The 19,018-nt window shown below is 40.7% G+C and overlaps 1 protein-coding gene across 1 annotated transcript; it reads left to right on the top strand.

Moving 5' to 3' along the window:
• Positions 1 to 2,495: 2,495 nt before the first annotated feature.
• Positions 2,496 to 18,316, top strand: LOC149266082 (disease resistance protein RML1B-like). Its single transcript, XM_089429973.1, has 4 exons — positions 2,496 to 3,272; positions 14,767 to 15,865; positions 15,975 to 16,325; positions 16,433 to 18,316. Exons 1-4 carry the CDS (start codon positions 2,722 to 2,724, stop codon positions 18,146 to 18,148), a joined length of 3,717 nt encoding a protein of 1,238 aa, XP_089286099.1. The 5' UTR covers positions 2,496 to 2,721; the 3' UTR covers positions 18,149 to 18,316.
• Positions 18,317 to 19,018: the final 702 nt, after the last annotated feature.

The raw sequence follows: 19,018 nt of genomic DNA on the forward strand, positions 1-19,018 counted from the left end.
TATGTGAGACTGGGCGGGTTTCAAACTGCTACCCAGAGATTGCAGAGTGAGCAAACCCTCGGCGGCCAGCCACCTTAACAACCTGCAAGCAGAGGTGGATGAGGGTTAGTGCAGAACCGGAACGAAAGACGAGCTAAACCAATAGACGAAACAAGCCATGAAACCCATCGGTTCTTACCTGTAGTTGATAAGGCGACATTGCAAAACCAAACCCGACAACCAGAGCCTGAGACAAGGAGCAAGACTGTAAGAGTCTGAAACAGGCGTGAAGGCAGAGTAAAGCATAGAACAATTGCATACCTTGGAGGCAAGGACGAATGAATCGAGCCAGAAGCGCGGAACTGGAGGGTACCCTGTCACAGTTACGAGCCAACAAGTTATCAGAGCCGAGAAACAACCCATGTGACAGAAATTGTCCAGAGAAACAGCAAACCTACCATTGCACAGGGCAGGGAATCGACGGGGTTGTCGCCTTCATAGAAGTTCAACGCACAGAACAGAGAAAGCCCGGAGGCACCAACGAAGCTCAACGCACAGAACGGAGGAAGCCGGAGGCACCAACATACCTCGGCAGTATAGAGTTCAACGCACAGAACAGGGGAGGCCCGCAGGCACCAACAAACCACAACGGAGCAGAGCTCAGAGTCGAGCACAGTGAACAAACAAAAGTGACAATAAACGAGAATAGGGTTTGTCAAAAGGCGGGAGCGGCCAGACCGAGAAGATCGACAGGTGGTGTCCCTTAACCGGTGAGGAGGGACAGCAATCAATACAAACAGATTGCAAACGAGTTAAAATCCACGGAGGAATAATGTCATCGCATATTAACATGACAGCTAACCTAACCATAGGTTAATCACCGAAGGGTCGAGAGGGGCCTGTAACTTTGACACGGTTACCAACTACTACACATTAAATTCCACACGATTGTAAATGTTGGGGGTTGGGCCATCATACAATCAGCCGAATGTTGCTGCTATCACTCCAAATGGCCCGAGCTAGTTAGAAGTAGACCAACAATTTGACTCGGCCATCTACAACACACCAATCAAATTCATCATACTCAGCGCAGAAAAACAACTGAACTGGTGAATGTGTATGGTATCTTGGTTGATTTCTTTGATCAAATCCTTGTAACGACCACAACAACTTGGCTTGGTCTCCATGTGAACGAACCCAATCTTGCTGTGGGCACTTAGACTACTCGTGGACTCTTTCAATCGCTCTACACGTGATCTTTTAATATGAAATCTCATTATGGCTCGTCCCAAATCTGGTGGTGCCCAGAACCACATGCAACATTTTCCTGGCACCATTACTCGGGTTGGTCAACAATCAATGCAAATGTATATCATGACAAATGCTCTTTCATGAGAAGTGGCGCCGATACCACATGAAGGAAAATCACCATATGCACAGCAAACTAACACACACAACATTAACCCGCGGAAAACGCAGTGAGCGATCATGTCTTGTTCAAATAATTTAATAATACATTTAAATACATGAGTAATTGGTTTTAAGATAGTGCGTCTATTTTAGACTCACTTGGTTGAGACAATTTTTCAACTTACACACTAATTTAAGAGAGCTAGTTGGAGAGAATCTCTCATCAAAACTAGATTCCCTTGTTTGAGAAATTCTCATGATTTTATTTATTTAATCAATATTTGGATTTGGATACTCGGTTTGAAGAATTCTCACGATTTTATTTATTTAATTTAATATTTAGATTTATTATTGATTTTTAAGAGAGTAAAACTAAAACTAAGTAAATAAACTAATAAAAAATAATAACAGATAAATCAACCACAAACCGTAGTAACAATGGAACCGTAGTAACAATGTTCCATTATGAACCAAGAAAAATCAACAATAAATAAATTTGTTTATAATAAAACCTCTAACACGTATCCACATTTTGTTTATAATAAAACAAAAATCAACCATAAACCGTAGTAACAATGGAACCGTAGTAACAATGTTCCGTTATGAACCAAGAAAAATCAACAATAAATTTGTTTATAATAAAACCTCTAACACGTATCCACATTTTGTTTATAATAAAACATCTAACACGTATCCACATTCTGTCGTTTCCCCTTCCATTATGAACCAAGAAAAGTCAACAATAAATTTGTTTATAATAATACCTCTAACACGTATCCACATTCTGTCGTTTCCCGTTCCATTATGATCCAAAGAAAAATCTAACAATAAATTTGTTTATAATAATACCTCTAACATGTATCCACATTTCGTCGTTTCCCTGACAAAAGTGAAAGGTAGATTTCGATAAAGAGTTGTCATGATGAACTTTTAATTATTTGGAATATTTCAAACAAGAAACCTCCAGGGATGTTCCAACCAAGAAACTTCTGGTTACATGTTTTGATTACGAGTGCTAATATCCACTCTACTAGTTTTTTTGGGGGTTATAAAATAACATTATAATACTGGTTGAGATACAGCACATCCTTCTCCCCACATTACAATACTGGTTGAGATACAGCACATCCTTTCCACCCATAGTGCGCTACGCGTTTGGCTGCAGCTTCTTGCAGTTTTCAGCACATCCTTTCCACCCATAGTGCGATACGCGTTTTGCTGCAGCTTCTTGCAGTTTTCAGCTATTCGTCTTATTCATTGTCTCAGCTGTTCATCTTATTTTCATTGACTCGGCCTATCAGTCCACCCATTCATCCCAATCCGCCTTCTGCAATGGCAAACCTACCCAACGCACCGCAACAGAAGCACGATGCTTCATCGTCTTCTGCGTCCACCTTTTATCCCCGATATGATGTTTTCATCAATCATCGGGGATCGGATGTTAAAAACACCTTCGCGTCCCATCTCTACCAGCGCCTTCGTGACCATGGATTGTGGGTGTTTCTTGACAAGCCTGAACTTGAGCCAGGACACGAATTCCAGTCTCAAATTGAAGCCGCTATTCGAGTGGCTTCTGTGCAAATAGCCATTTTCTCTCCGGCGTATGCGGAATCGAAATGGTGCCTCGATGAACTAGTTCTCATGGTCAAGTCCCGGGCACCTATTGTTCCGATATTTTATAATGTAGAGCCTTTCCAGGTCAGGTGGAACGACAAAAAAGGAGTATACGCTGAAGCCCTTAAGAAACTCGAACAGAAGACAATAATCGACCCTCAAACTAATAGAGAGAAGCCACGCCACGACTCCGCTACCATTCAAGGCTGGAGAGATGCTCTTTCTCATGTCGCCGACATAAGTGGTCTCGAGCTGAAGACCTTTAATGGGTAACGTTCTACTATCTCGCGTCCTTTTTCATTTTGGTGGATTGGTTGGTACACATTTTTTTAGGAGCAAAACTTTTTATTAAAAGAAAAAAGTAGTATATATATAGATTTGATCATTTTTCTGTCTTTCTTCTTTGGAAAATTGCATACAGGAGACGGTGAAAACTAATCAACATACTTGAGATTGTATTTCTTCGTTGAACAAAAATTCAAAGGTTTATTGCTGCCTATCTAGTGGAAGAGAAATTCTATTACATTAGTGCATCCAGTGATCAAAATGAGACCCTGGCATGTCTCTCCTTATGAGTAGTTGATGCTGACAGTGTTGGGCCATGACAACCTGTTCAAAAACTGAAAAGTAAAACTTACCTGTTTCTCGATGAATTTTTGAAAGTAAATTAGCAGACCAGTTTTGTTCTCTGTATATGTGGTCAAAGTTTACCTGCTGGAAAGTTCTTATTATGATTTTGATGCGCTTCATCCAGTTAATAAGAATAGGCAGTCTGAACTCGGTGCGCCCCTCAGACCACTCAACTCAATAATGCCTTTCGCATCCCCAAAGATTCAATCCAGTTAATAAGAATAAGCCGTCTCACCTCAATAATGCCTTTCGCATCCCCAAAGATTCAATCCAGTTAATAAGAATAGACCGTCTGAACTCGTGGCGCCCCTTAACCCACTCAATAATACCTTTCGCATCCCCAAAGATCTGAATCTCTTCAATTTCCGAATCATTTGGCAGCGATCAACATTCCCCACATGGCTATTATTTCTGCTCTTTGTTTGTGCCTTCTCCTCCTTCCACCCACCAGAAATGGTAGAACTTAGACGATGCTTTATATATAACCATTTCACAACCTATGTTACCAGAAACGAGAAACGGGAAACGGAACGGGAAACGAGAACGGTACGAGAAACGAGGTTTGGAGGTTTCGCATATAAGAAACGAGGAGAGAGAAAAACACCATATTAAAGATGAACAATATAAACAAAGCATTAATCATAAACCTGTAATGTTTCTGCTCATGAAATTGTAAAAAAACAATCGTAAATACTAATTTAGTTTTAAGAAGGAAGTGATAATTTTGTAGATTTCTGTAAGCAATATAATGCTCTTAATATAATGCTCTTCCAGAGGATCTGTCTCTTATATTTCACTTAAATTGGAAAAAATTTAAGCAGTTTTTTTTTTCAATGTATTGAACCTTCAAGCATTTTATCTAATTTATATAAATAAATTCGATTCTATAGAAATTTATGTGATTTTTCGGATCTTTTTGCATTTCGGTTTACAGAAAACCAATTGAGGAATGTTAACGATTAAATTTTCCAAGAAATTTCTCTGTATCAAGTTTCATTTTAACAGATGTTCTTTTGCATTTTAATTGTGAAGCAGCAGATTGACAATGTCAGGTGCTGCACTAAGGCATCCCTCTTTTGTTGTCTTAAAAACCAAAGATTCAAACATGTCCTTCATGTTGATTATGTCAAGTGACAAATCATCTACAGTATCAACAAGCCTACCAAAACCCTTCGACATCTAACTAGATGTTATTAGACCCTCCTTGGCAACTTATTTCAATAGAGCCAAGATATGTGGCTGTGCACTTCTTCGTTCCATGGATAAAATTAAAGCCCTGTTTACAACTTCATGATGAAAGAAAGGAACATTCAAGTCTTTTATACAACGACAACCATTTTCTTTATCACCACTCTCAACATACTCATTCAACAAGTCACTTATCTTCTTTTTTACTTAACTGGCACTAGTTTCGTTGGCTCTGTGGAGAGAGAAGTTGAAATCTCGTTGAGCTCATGAAGACATGTCCCCATTAAACTGCAGGATCAGAATTTGTGCCATAAGTGAACGATGACACAAGCCAACAATTCACTTTTGTGCGCTGGCATATAACATCATATTTTAGGTACAATTGTTGGGCATTCTTCAGTGGTAATGCTAGACCATGTAATGCATTGAATGCTACTTCAAATACTACGGTACAAAACCTTAATCCACAAAAGTACCTCAACAACTGGCATAAATCTGTTGGCTTACCTCCTTTGGGGTATATAATGTTGCGATGGTGGGTGCCAAATAAACAAATGAACATAATCTACACTTCCAAATAAACAACGCAACTCCATAACACTGGGTATCGAATTAAAATGATATCACTCATTGTATTATGAAGTTGCTCCATATATCGCTCCATATAATCCATAACCAAATAAACAATATTATAACAGTGCTTCCAAATAAGGGTTGTCCATGCTTGTCAGTATTGTGAGAAGGTTGCGTCCAAAACGTTTTACACTATTTCTGAATTCGAGGCGGATTTCTTCTATCTATATTTACACACAAAATCGACTTTCAACGCCAAAAGTGGCTTTGGAACAAATATAGATTTTGTATCCAATTCAAAAGAGACTCTTATCAGTATTTCGCCCAATACCTTTATATCCTAAAATCAAATGAGGAGCCATGCGATACAATTTCGTTTCAATATATGCTTGAAAAATGAATGATCTTTTCTCGAGATCCTTCAAAAACTATGCGAATCTTAAGGAGGATTCCAGAAAGGATTTAGAGGCGGGGTATGATGTGGAAATGGTAGGCATTAACGAAGAAAAAAACCTAGGACAATTCTTTGAGGAAGTTGAGGCCTAGTTACCAGAAACGGTAAGAGCATATTGTCGGTTTTGGCTTCATTAACAGAGGGGTGACCCGGCATAAACCGAGATACAGAGCATGACCCGGCGTATATTTAAGATCACGTATATTGCAAATAGTTTTAACATCACGCATGACATCTCATTAAAATAACCAGAGATTGAAGTTTTTAGGCAGTACCTTTTGACAATAGAATTGACAATGCTGTTGAAGATAACTCAACGGGGCCTGACGCTGCTTGGCTGCCTTGCTGGTCCCTGGCTTGCATCTGAGTAATGATGGGTTCGCTCTGGTCTTCTGCTTAAATCCTTGACAACTAGTGTTTTTCTTTGACAGCTCTCTCTGTTCTCTCAAAAATACAGCAGTTTTTTCTTCAGCTGTCGCTCACAATAAGCTGGAGTGCTTAGGCTTAATTTCCAGAAAACTAATAGTCCACTGCAGCAGACTAACAGTGAACTGGGAATTAAACTGAATTCAACCTCTGTATCCAAAAAAACTAACAATCAATTGCTAATTAAACTCCATTTAACTGACGGTTTGAAAAAATTACATTTAATCCTAGTTCAAGTCTATCTGGAAACGGTGAGAAGAAACGGTTTCGTTTCGCGGGAAACTGTTTCTTGCCCGTGGAAACGAAAACGGCCGTTGCAGACGGCGTTTCTAGCTGGGTTGCGTTTCGGTGAAGGTTTCGGCCAGAAACAGGGGATAACGTCCCGTTTCTGGTAACTAGGTTCACAACCACATTTTCTCGTGCCACTTGCTCCATCAAAAAAACCAACAAGATACGTTTGTCATAGATCCCTCACTTTTGGAATCATGTACATTTTACTTCCCTTCGTCAGCCCTATCTCATTGTAGTAGGTCACCATCTTGTTAATGTTCTCATGGAGCTCCAGGCTTTTCTGATCAAATAAGATTGCATTTCTTCTCTGCCATATAGTCCAAAAGACGTATAATGAAAGCTGTCTCATTGTAGTAGGTCACCATCTTGTTAATGTTCTCATGGAGCTCCAGGCTTTTCTGATCAAATAAGATTGCATTTCTTCTCTACCATATAGTCCAAAAGACGTATAATGGAAGCGCACGATAATCTTGCACTCGTGCGCTTTGCTCCAAGCAAACTTCAATACATCTGTACATTGTCTGGAATTGTATCCTAGATACTAGTTTGTAATGGTCCAACACCCCTTCCCATAGAGGGAGACCTTCCCATAGAGGGAGACTATAAGGGCAATGAAAGAAAAGATGGAAATTGTCTTCATCTCCCTTCATACACATAACACAGATACCTGGTCCTTGAAATCCTCGCTTCTATAGATTATGCCAAATCATGATTCGATTATGTATAGCCAACCAACTAAAAAAAATTGATTTTATTTGAAAGGATCCATTTCTAGATAACCTGTGGTCCTTTCCTGAGTGTGCCTCCCCAAAACATCTCTATGTATAGCCAACCAACTAAAAACTTTGATTTTATTTGAAAGGATCCATTTCTAGATAACCTGTGGTCCTTTGCTGAGTGTGCCTCCCCAAGACATCTCGTCCTCTTCATCATTTATTGAGATCCCTGCATTCCGGAGAACTGTAATACATTCTCCCATTCCTTAGAAAGTTCCTCCGGTAATTCCAATTCTTCTGCCTTATGCCATGCCTGAAGGTCCACATGATGAGGCCTATGGATTAAGATCTGATTAAGATAAAAGACCCCTTGAAATGAATATGATTTAGAATTTGAATACATAATGAGTGGTTACCTTTTATACCGCTGATAGCATCAAGGCCGATCTTAATCATGGAGCCATCTCCCACAGTCCACCGCACGTGGCACACGAGGAAATCCATCTTCAACGGCCGATCTTAATCATGGAGCCATCTCCCACAGTCCACCGCACGTGGCACACGAGGAAATCCATCTTCAACGGGTCTAGCAATAAGCGATCATCGCGTCATGTGAATTTTACCTTTCATCTCCCCATTATGGGCCCCTGTCCAGATGAAGCACCCCATAATAAAGTGGATCCTTTTAATAATTGTACAAGGCAACAGAAAAAGAGGCATCCAATAAATTGAAAAGTTATGCATAACCGAATTGAGCATAATCAAATTTCCGCCCATACACATATATTTGTGTTTCCAGCTATCCAATTTTTGGTTAATTTTTGCTACGAACCATTCCCAATCCTTATTTCTATATCCCATCGGTTTTAATCTGAAACTCAAGTAAGTGATTCCCTCTGCTACATAGTTAGAAGTCACCCCGGAAAGTCCACAGATCTCCTTCACCACTGTATCCTCACAACCATTATGTATTAATTTAGACTTAGACTCGTTCATATAAAGACCCGAAGCATCCCCAAAAGTCTTGATGATTCCAAAATTGTTTACCACCAACCATTCTCGATCCTTATTTCTATATCCCATCGGTTTTAATCTGAAACTCAAGTAAGTGATTCCCTCTGCTACATGGTTAGAAGTCACCCCGGGAAGTCCACAGATCTCCTTCACCATTGTATCCTCACGACCATTATTTATTAATTTAGACTTGGACTCGTTCATGTAAAGACACGAAGCATCCTCAAAAGTCTGGATGATTCTCTAATATTCCGACCAAACACTGGTGTTTTTCTGCCCTCCCAATAATAAATCATCCGCGAACATTAAATGAGTTACATGCAAGTGCCTGACAACTTTAACTCAGACTATCAATCACCAATAGGAAGAGCAATGGGGACATGGCACATCCCTGCCTCAAACCCCTGTACGCCGAGAAAAACTGGGAGGGAAAACCATTTATAATCAAAACGAAATTAGTGGATTTGATACACCCCATGATCTAGTGAACATTCATCCAATTCATCCCCATTTTGATAAGATCAACGTAAAAAATGCCCCATCAATGCAATTGTAGGTCTTTATCAGATCTACCTTTAAAATTCTCAATCAATGCAATCGTAGGCCTTTATCAGATCTACCTTGAGGAGATAATAATCCTGGAGTTGACGGAATGTAGCATCTCCTGGGCAATGCCTATTGCATCATGAATATGTCTACCCTCCATAAACCCTAATTGTTCATGTGAAATAAAGCTCGACAGAAAGGGTTTAATTCTACCGGCGATCAGGTTAGATATCATTTTGTAAACTTAGATATCATTTTTGTAAACTTAGATATCATTTTGTAAATCGAGTTACGAAGGGAGATATGCCTATAGTCCCTAAAAGTAGATGGATTCTTCTTTTTCGGAATCAGAGAAAGAAAAGTGGCATTTATTGCCCCCGAGATGAATCCCTTCAGACTAACTCCTTCTGCCACCGCCAGCAAATCTGGAAGAATCAGGTCCTTGAAATAGATAAAAAGCTCAACCCCTCAGCTGTCCGAATCCCCTCAAACTAACTTCTTCTGCCACCGCCAGCAAATCCCGAAGCATCAGGTCCTTGTAAGTAGATAAAAAGCTCAACCATTCAGCTGTCCGGGCCCGGGCTTTTTTCCTTCGCACAGTCCTTTAAGGTCGCTAATAGTTCTTCGCAAGTGAAGACTTGTCCCAAAATTGTCCTCCTAAGAAATCAGCGAAGAAACCAACTCGATAAATTCTGCTTGATCCCCATATTCCTGATTTTTTGCCATAAAGTGATCTCTGAAATGTGAAATGGCTGCTTGTTCCAAAGAGGATTGAGAATTCAAGATATTCCCATCAGAATCCCAAATCCTTCTGATAGAATTATGTTGCTTCCTCAGGTTAAATTGCCTATGGAAATATTTAGCACTTTTATTCCTAGCTTGGATCCAAATGGCCCTGACTTTTGTGCCTTATGTCCTCTTCCTGGGCCTGAAGAATGATGTTCCTATGACCCTCCAAAACTGCGGTCTTATCACGACATAAAGCCAAGAAATATAATGGGACCAGATTAAGGTATATCAGCTCCTTCTAACTCCACTAATAGAATCTGTTCCTCCCTCCTTTTCGCTTTGATCCATCTCCGAGATTCAAATTTCAGCAACCGAGGATTAAATTTGAATGCATATGCCCACCGGCCCTCCAACCCTTTCCACCTCAGCGCTATCGGAATATGGTGCGATATATCCATTGCGATGATATAAGACTCGACTTCCACCATGTTATTAAACAGGGTCTGACTTACCAGAAAATGATCAATCCGCTTGGAGATGCCCTCCCCTCCAATTCTCCCGTTCTTCCAAGTTGGAGCCATTGTATCTGGGATTGCATCAATCAAAGCATTGGCGTCCATCATTCCTTTAAAGAAAGCAGAAAGTGGATCTTCAGTGGCCTTCGTACCCCAGATTTCTGATGGGTCCAATGTGAAATTTAAATCCCCCGCCAGTATTAATGCGGTGAGACTTAAAATCCCAGAATTAGTGACTCTATTCCAAAAGCTTTTCCGCCCATGATACAGTGCATATGTGTTTAATATTCTGATCCTATTGCTCGAACCCTTCATGTAACCTGTTAAGAGAATACCTGCACAAGTATAGCATGCGTTCAGATCAAAATGACGTGGATTCCACATCACACCCAACCCACCTGAGATACCTATCGCATTTGTTGAGCAAACAACCCAGTCAGAACAAATCTTTAACATGACCTCCCAACCTCTGTCAACCCTCACCATCGTTTCCTGCAGTAGTATCATAGACGGCTGGTATAATCTAATAATACCCCTAATCGAGATGATTTTGGGGTAAGCTCCCAGCCCCAGGATGTTCAGAGAAATAATGGTCATGGGAACAACCCAAAGACGAGTATATCCCCTCTAAGTACCCGAGTACCATCAAAATCTGAGATAGAGACCGAACCAGCAGCGTAAGATGAATCGATGGAAAAACACGAATCACCAGGGATGAGAGCCGGATGAGAACTCGAAGCTGTCAATCTACAGTCTGTGACTTTCTTGTATCGAGGGTGACGTTTCTTCTGATGGGTCACGTTCTGGAAATTTGGCTTTTGTCCAGAAACCTCCGAGGGCACAAAGAAAGACCGTTTGATGACAAGTGGTTCCATTTCCTCGGCAGAGTCCAGAACACCGATTAGTTCCCGGTCTGGAGATAAAGACTCAACTTTCTCCACCTTTTCAAGGACAGACGAAGCAGGGTTTAATAATTCTCCAGAAGGTTCAGAACCCACCTTCAAGGTCGGGGCTAACCCACTTTCGCCAGGATGGGGAGTATGTTAACAGTGATCTAGCAACAGGGAGGAATCTAAAGACACAGCACCCGAGGATGGGGTGATCAAACCCCTGTCAACCCCAAGGGAAGAGGTAGAGACTACGACATCAACAGATGAAGCGGGACCGAGTCCATTAGACCGAGAATTTCCCCAAATATTTGTATGAGAAATATTTGATGCAAGATTGTCTAAAGGTGGCTCGCTCAGAGGAATAAGCCGAAATACCCGGAGAAGCCCTAGAGAGAGGACCTCACTTCCTTGAACTGCACATGCCGATGGACCGGAATATGAAGAGTCCCGAAGTCCATTATGCCTGCGCCTTGAAGACGAGACCCCATGCACCGGACATGTAGCCATCAAGTGACCCGTCTGGTATAGGAGGCACCGATATGGCAAAGCCCAATAATCACATTTTCAGCCGAATCTTATAACTGCTCCACTACACATCAATTTCTGCTAACTAACCTCGCCCCAGGTCGACTTCGACCAACACCCAAGCCAAGCGCTTATCCAGGCGACCAGCACAACTGTCATCCCAGAAATAAAATTTCCTAATCCTATTCCATAACTCCAGCGGTAAACCCGACAGTTTTGCCTAAATCAGATTACGTCTAGGGATCCCAGCTAGAGGGTCGAAACTGGTCTTCCACCACTGCATTAGGAGAAACCCTCTACCTTTGACCCAAGGATCCCTTAAAATCCTGTCAGCGTTCTCCAAACTCAGGGAGTGAAAGCATAAACATCCGTTCAAAAGTTGGCTTACCTTTGGTCAAGTTCACTTACCTTCGGTCAAGTTCACTTACCTTCGGTCTGTATCGGGAACCATCTATCTTCCACCCATTTCTAAGGTTTTTCACCCGACATTTTCAGAGGGTGCCACCGCCCTACCAGCGCCTTATTCCTGAGCCTTTCTGTACTCTCCCATAAATCATTTTCACCAAAACCAGAGGTGGTTGTGCTGTAATCGCCTCCAAAGGTTTATGTTTAGTTTTTGTCTCTCTAGTTCTCGTGAGAGGCCAAGCAAGGGCAGGGATATCACCCGCAACAGAACTCTCGGTAAATTGCAGTATTTCTGACTCCCAGACAGAATACTGCTGATGCTGCCCGCTCCGCCCAAATAGTGATTTCGATCAAGGCCTCGGCAGTTGGTGACATCCCATCATGCATGCCAGCCAACTGTACCCCATCGCAATCCATAACCGAGAGGCGAGGCCCCAATACCAACCAATACCAACCCACCTCCCAAGGAAAGTACCGAGTGTAACGGAGGTGTCAAAAAATAAATGGAGGCGACTCCTATTTCATAGACCATAGAAAAGTAAATGCTGTCTGACATGTCAGGTATTTATTTTTTGCTTTCCTATTTCATAGATCATAGAAAAGTAAATGCTGTCTGACATGCCAGGTATTTACCTTTGGCTTTCACTCTCTCTAGAGGCTGCTATCTCGATGGGCGTGCTGTCACTCAGAGGGCGAAAGGTAAATGCCTGGCATGTCAGGGAGCATTTACTTTTCTATGGTCTATGAAATAGGAGTTCCCTGTAACTGAGGTAAAGAGCTAACCAGCGATATATTGGGTATTTAGTTAGCTCCAGCCGTAACGGAGAGGCGAGACCCAGTACCAACCCACCTCCCAAGGAAAGTACCGAGGGAGGTGTAAAAAAATAAATGGAAGGCCTTACAACAGCTAGACACGCAAGCTTCAACTCCAATCGAGAAAAACGGACCACCTAGTGAAGAGAAGAGTGGGCAGCATACGTCTACGCCAGATACGTCGCCACAGCCCCAGTACAGAACCTATGAACTGACGACATGGGATCAAAAACCCCAAGAACGAAGAGGAGCAGATCCCAAGCCTAAAAAGGTCGCCCAGAAATCTCCTAGTGGATACGCCAACCTACTGCTAGCCACGCGATGGGTACAAATATCGAAATATATTTTCTGCCTAATTGAAAAGAGCCAGTTTAGCCCCACCAACTACTTTTGACCAAGAAATAGGTCAGAACCCCGGTCAAAGACCTTCAACGCACCACCCAAAGAGCGATCAGTCCCAATCGTCCAACCCCCAGAAACATGGAATTGTCTACAGAGGCAACAAAATAGCCTCGACGACCGCTTTGGTCGGAATCTCGTATTAAAATTTCAAAAAATCAGTTAGTTAGTTGGAGTGTTTGAATCGATTTATTTTAGGGCTGAAATAAATTCAGCATCATCAAAAATCTTGTCTGACACATTCAAAATTTTATCATTGGACAAAATTTTAAAATTGGACAATTATTACAAATGGCTAGATTATTTTATGGGATTTCTAGGTTATTTTATGGGATTTTAAGACTACGCGCAAAAACACATTACCGAAGAAAGTCCCCTGTCCATTCAGCCAATCCCCAACGGCTACGATCCAGCTATTGAAGCTTTATCTCTGCAAATGAAGGGAAGGCCAGCCGAAACGAAGGAGGAAAAACAGATATCATGACAAAATCGGCTTCTCACAAAGGATCCAGGAGAAGTCCTACCACATGATGAAACTTAACTCCACTATGACCACACAACACCAGAAAAACTAGTAATTGAAATCATCTCCTCCGTCGATCCCCTCAATTCAATGAGCTGATCACCCTAGACCAAGTTAATAACAAAATAATCCCATCTGTCTTTTCGTGCACTTCAGAAAGGCTGGGATCCTTTCGTATTATCCTGCTCGTTTATCTCCAAAAGTATAGTGTAATGTTGATCCTGTGATTGACGCCCTGCGACGTGCTATACGTGAGAATAAAAGCATTTAACTACAAACCTTCCAGTTCTCTCGGTCAGTTGAGGAAATCAGCAACTTGAAGGTGGCCTGAGAAATCTTGCCGAGCAAATGAATGTTGGGGATTGCTGTAAGAGATTTTTTTAAGTGATCCATTGGCTCCAATGAAAAGTCCATCTCAATAATTTGAATTGGACAAGCTGATTGGAAAGCGAGTCCATTTCCCTGCAGGGATTTTCTTAAATTGGGTTTCTCCCGGGTAAATATGGGTCTCTTGATGTATGTTCTTGTTTACTTTTTCCCTACTCTATCTCCTTTCCATTCTCTTGCTGTAGTTTGAATTCAATCCATTTGAATCAGGGGAATTGTGTGTTTCCTCCTTGATGTAGTTTGAATTCAATCAGGGGAATTGTGTGTTTCCTCCTTGATGTAGTTTGAATTCAATCCATTTGAATCGGGGGAATTGTGTGTTGCCTCTTATGTTTCAGCAATGGTTACAAGGGTAAGCAGAGACATTTTTGCATGTTGTTAGCATTGAGAACTAAGTTGAATGAAACCCAAAGTTCAATGTGGTCCTTCCAGTTTTGAATGAAATCTGGTATTCCTCATGTGAATAGATTATCAGATGCCCATAGCTTTGTCAAATTTTGTAGCTTTCTGAACTGTATGGAATCTCTCCACTTACTCCTGCACGATCGATGTACCTGTTTGGTAGATATAAAGAATAAAACTTCAAAAGGACCTCTGGAATGATTTGAAACGTTCATGATTTTGTTACTCGCCACTCACAAGCGGAAAATAGGAATTATCCCATATGGATACAGAAATTTAGAAGTGCTGCTTGGTACTTGACACTTACCTAGGCATTTCTCATTGGTTATTCATCCAGGAACGAGGCGGAGCTTCTGGACAAAGTTGTTCAAAGGCTATTGAAAAAATTTCCAAAAACACCGCTTTTTGTGGCTAAATATCCAACTGGATTGGATGATAAGCTACAACACTTTGAAAGTACAGTGCTAACGCAGCAGGGGCAGGAGCGTGACGTCCAGGCCAGGGTTGTGGGAATTATAGGTGTTAGTGGTATTGGGAAAACCACTTTGGCGAAACAGATCTTCAACCGTAGGTGCTCTGAGTACGATGGATCCTCTTTTTTATCTGATGTTGGCGAAACTGCAGTTAGAAAATCTCTGGTTGATTTGCAAATGAAGCTCATTAAGGACTTGACACACAGGCATATTAAAATTGAGATTGTGGACCAAGGTGTGATAATCCTTAAACGTTACCTAGCTTGTTGTAATGCAATGATAGTTTTAGATAATGTAGAGAAGGCCGATCAATTGGATGCATTCTTACCAATTAGGGATGTTCTTAGTTCCAATAGCTTGATAATAGTTACCTCTCGGGACAAGCATGCTCTCCTATGTTCAGAAATAGCAGATTCATCAATTTATAAGCTCAGCGGGATGAATAGAGCACACTCCCAAGAGTTGTTCTGCTCATATGCCTTCAATCGGCCACATCCACCACCAGGATTTGTAGATCTGGTGGAACGGTTTGTAAGGGCCTGTGATGGATTGCCGTTGTCATTGAAAGTTACTGGGGCTCTTCTTTGTGGAAGAGATGACACATATTGGAAAGAGCTATTGAATGATTTTCACAAGATACCACCCGCGGACATACGGGAAACGCTCAAAATTAGTTATAATTCACTCGACCAAGAGTACCAGCAAATATTCTTAGATATGGCCTGCTTTTCTATAGGAGAAGATATGGATACAGCAAAAAGGATATGGGGAGCGGTGGGGATTTCAAATTTAGAGAGCAAGTGTCTTCTGGAACTGGACAGCGGAAAGCGGATAAAAATGCATGATCAGGTTAGAGATATGGGAAGATACACTGCTGCGGAAAGATCAATGCCCTATCGTCTTTGGTGTCACGCCACCAACAATAACAATGTTGATAAGTTATTTGAAGAATCGTCGTGGTCTGTAAGTGATTCAAACATTCCTCTTTGGTTCAAAATTTTTAAAGTTGTTTTGTTCAACGCAAGATCTGTGCCCTGGATACTATTTATCTTTTATTTTTATGATTGAATAGGTCGCAACCGAAGTTCGCGGGATTTCGACGGTTCATCGTTTAGACGGTTTCGATCACCGATTCGGTGTCCGTTCAGAAATGTCATGGTACAGAAGGCGTAGTCAGGAGCTGTTGGAAAACTGTAAACGGGCACTGTTCAATACAGACCGTTATCATGGTTTGCGAATTCTTGCAAGTGAAGATTATTATGTAGAAGCTATATTGAGGAGGGTGCGGTCACCACATCTCATATGGCTCCGCTGGTATAAATGCCCCTATTCTTCCCTGCCTTCTTGGGTTCCCCTGGAAAATTTAAGAGTTTTAGAAGTGAGAGGAAGCAGATTGAAAACCTTGTGGCAACAGGAATCTCAGGTACGCAATTTTGCGTGTTTATACTTCTTTTATTTCAATTTCAATCTCAGTTTGTAGATGAGAATCATCTCGAAATCTTTCTTACAGTGGAAATGTGGACATTGCAGCCGCCTCTCGAGTTGCGAGAGTTAAACATCTACGCTCCCTTTTCAGATTTTCCAAAGTCGATTGGACAACTGAAGTACCTTGAAAAGATTGTTGTGAATTATGATGGGACTGTCCAAATCAAAACTTTGCCAGAGGAATTTTGTTATATGCACTCTTTGACATGCCTGGTCTTAAGACATTTCACAAGAATGAGATCGTTGCCTGATTCGCTGGGAAAGCTAACAAATCTTCAGCACATCGATTTGTCTTATGCTACCAGTTTGGAGATGCTGCCTGATTCCATCGGAAAGCTACCAAACCTCCAGTCCATTGATTTGTCTTATTGTTCCCGCCTGGCGATGCTGCCAAATTCGTTTGGGAATTTGACTCGACTCAAACGTTTCTCTTTGAAGGAATGTAGGAATGTGACCATTTCCAAAGAGACACTTGGAAATATTACCACGCTGGAATTCTTGGATCTTTCATGTTGTTCCGAGGTGAAAGAATTGCCTCCCCAGGTCGCACATCAACGATTCCTGGAAAAATTATATTTGTTGGATGCCGAGTTAAAAGAATTGCCAAGCGGTATTGGAGATCTATGCAACTTGGAGGTTCTGCATTTAGGGGACCATCTGTTGGAAGTGCTGCCATCTTGCCTCGGTTCCCTCAATAGCTTGAAGGATTTGCGGGTCAGCAATTGCCCGCGATTTAAATGCTTGCCGGATACTTTTGGACGGTTGACTCAACTGACACGGTTGAGTTTGGTTTCTTGTGGGATACAAAAGTTACCACAGGATGTTCTCCTGCTAAACAATCTCGAATACTTTCTCATAGAAGATTGTCCATTGGGCGAACTTCCATTTAAAACAGCAGAACGAGAAAGAGAAACAGTAGCAGCGTTGAATGAATTGGACGACTCCAATGGCAAATGTATCTTTGGTTTGGAGAGGCTCCGGGAATTTCAACTGGTTAGAGTACAGATAAGGGAGGTAACCTTTCCTGAAGGAGTTTGCCGCAACCTTAAAATACTTAGCTTGTCTGGCTGTAAGGAATTGAGGCAGATAGGAAGGCTTTGTGGTATCTATGATTGTGAAAATGTAAAGGAGCTCACCAGTCTTGAAACGTGGACATCATCTTTGGAGAACTTGTATGTGAGTGGATGTAGCAAACTCAAGAGCATAGAACACCTCCCAAACCTTGGACTACTAGATGTTAGTGATTGTGATGAGATAGAAGTGTTGCCATCTCTGGAACATCTTACAAATTTGTGGTGTTTGGACGTCTTTGGATGTAGTAAATTAAAGACCATACAAGGGTTGGAACACCTCACAAAGCTTGAATTCCTAAGTGTTGGTGATCTCGCCGAGATAGAAGAGTTGCCAGCTTTGGAAAATTTATGGTGGTTGAGGGTTATTCGATGCCCCAAGTTCAAGTGCATGCAAGGGTTGGAGCACTTCAGAAAGCTTAACAATTTATATGTTGCAGAATGCGGAGAGATAGAAGAGCTGCGAGGTGTGGAACATTTAATGTCCTTGGAAAGACTTATTGTAAGGTACTGTCCCAAACTGCAGTGGCGCGGGAGAGTACTGGAGCAGTTGCGCCAACGATTGGAGGAAGATTTCATGTATGTAGAAGAAAGCAAAATGAAGAGGCTGTGGTCCGCTATTTGTGGAGCGAGAGAGTGTGAGGGGGATAGAAAAACAAAAAGAATGAAGAGCATGGGAAAGTATATTTAAATATTTTTATGTTAAGGCTTATTGCATTTGTCTCTTTGTTTTGGTGACGTTGCTCTTGGTTGGTAGTAAGTGGGTTAGTATTGGGTTCATTTAATTTAGTTGTTAGATGGCGTGGAAGACACATTGTTGATATTAGATAGGTAGATGGCAAAACTTCAAAACTCCAACCATTCGAACACTTCGTGGTTGTCAAATTCTGTTTTGGTGAGAGGTGTTATTTTAAAAGAGAAACATATTTTAATAATCAAATCTTTACATAAAATTATTTTTATTTTAAAATTTTATTTTCTTTCTTGAAAAAACATTATATAAGTAAGCCGGTGCTCATGTTAAATTTAAAAAATGAAAATAGTTTATTTTTTAATTCAAAAATATTTATTTATTAATGATAATGTAAATGAGCATTAGTTTAAGCATAAGAAACTAGTTTATTTTTTAATTGAAAATTATTTTCTCATTAATAAGCTCATTAGTTTTAGACAAAAGTTTTATTAATATTATTAGTTAATCATTTAAGTTGGTTTGTAACTAATTTTATTATCAATGTGGAGCCATTTTTTAAGACATAAGTAAGTTATAAAACTCACTTTTTAAGAAATAAGCTATAAAACTCATAAAAATAGTATTTTGCAATTTAATGTTATCAAATGAAATAAGTTAATTTTTTTGTAATTTGGCAGGACTACATCTATGACTTCATATTAAGAAGTGTTTTAGCAAAACACTTGATCACCATCTATCCAAAACCCCATAGACATCAAATGAAAAAGTTAAAAATTATTAAAATAAATAAATTTTGATGAAAACTTTTAACTCAATTTTAATAAAAATTGCGATTTTTATTTTATTTTTTCTCCAATAATATTTCAT

Source organism: Pinus tabuliformis, chromosome 6 (genome assembly GCF_031772625.1).
Source record: "Pinus tabuliformis cultivar Carrire ecotype Pingquan chromosome 6, CPIR1, whole genome shotgun sequence".
Lineage (NCBI taxonomy): Eukaryota > Viridiplantae > Streptophyta > Pinopsida > Pinales > Pinaceae > Pinus > Pinus tabuliformis.

What these genes read in the sequence shown, in the direction of transcription:
- LOC149266082 (XM_089429973.1), top strand. Translation starts at nt 2,722, where the DNA reads ATGGCAAACCTACCCAACGCACCGCAACAGAAGCACGATGCTTCATCG. An exon ending in GAGCTGAAGACCTTTAATGG is followed by an intron (nt 3,273 to 14,766) that starts GTAACGTTCTAC and finishes TTATTCATCCAG; the next exon opens with GAACGAGGCGGAGCTTCTGG. An exon ending in TTGAAGAATCGTCGTGGTCT is followed by an intron (nt 15,866 to 15,974) that starts GTAAGTGATTCA and finishes ATGATTGAATAG; the next exon opens with GTCGCAACCGAAGTTCGCGG.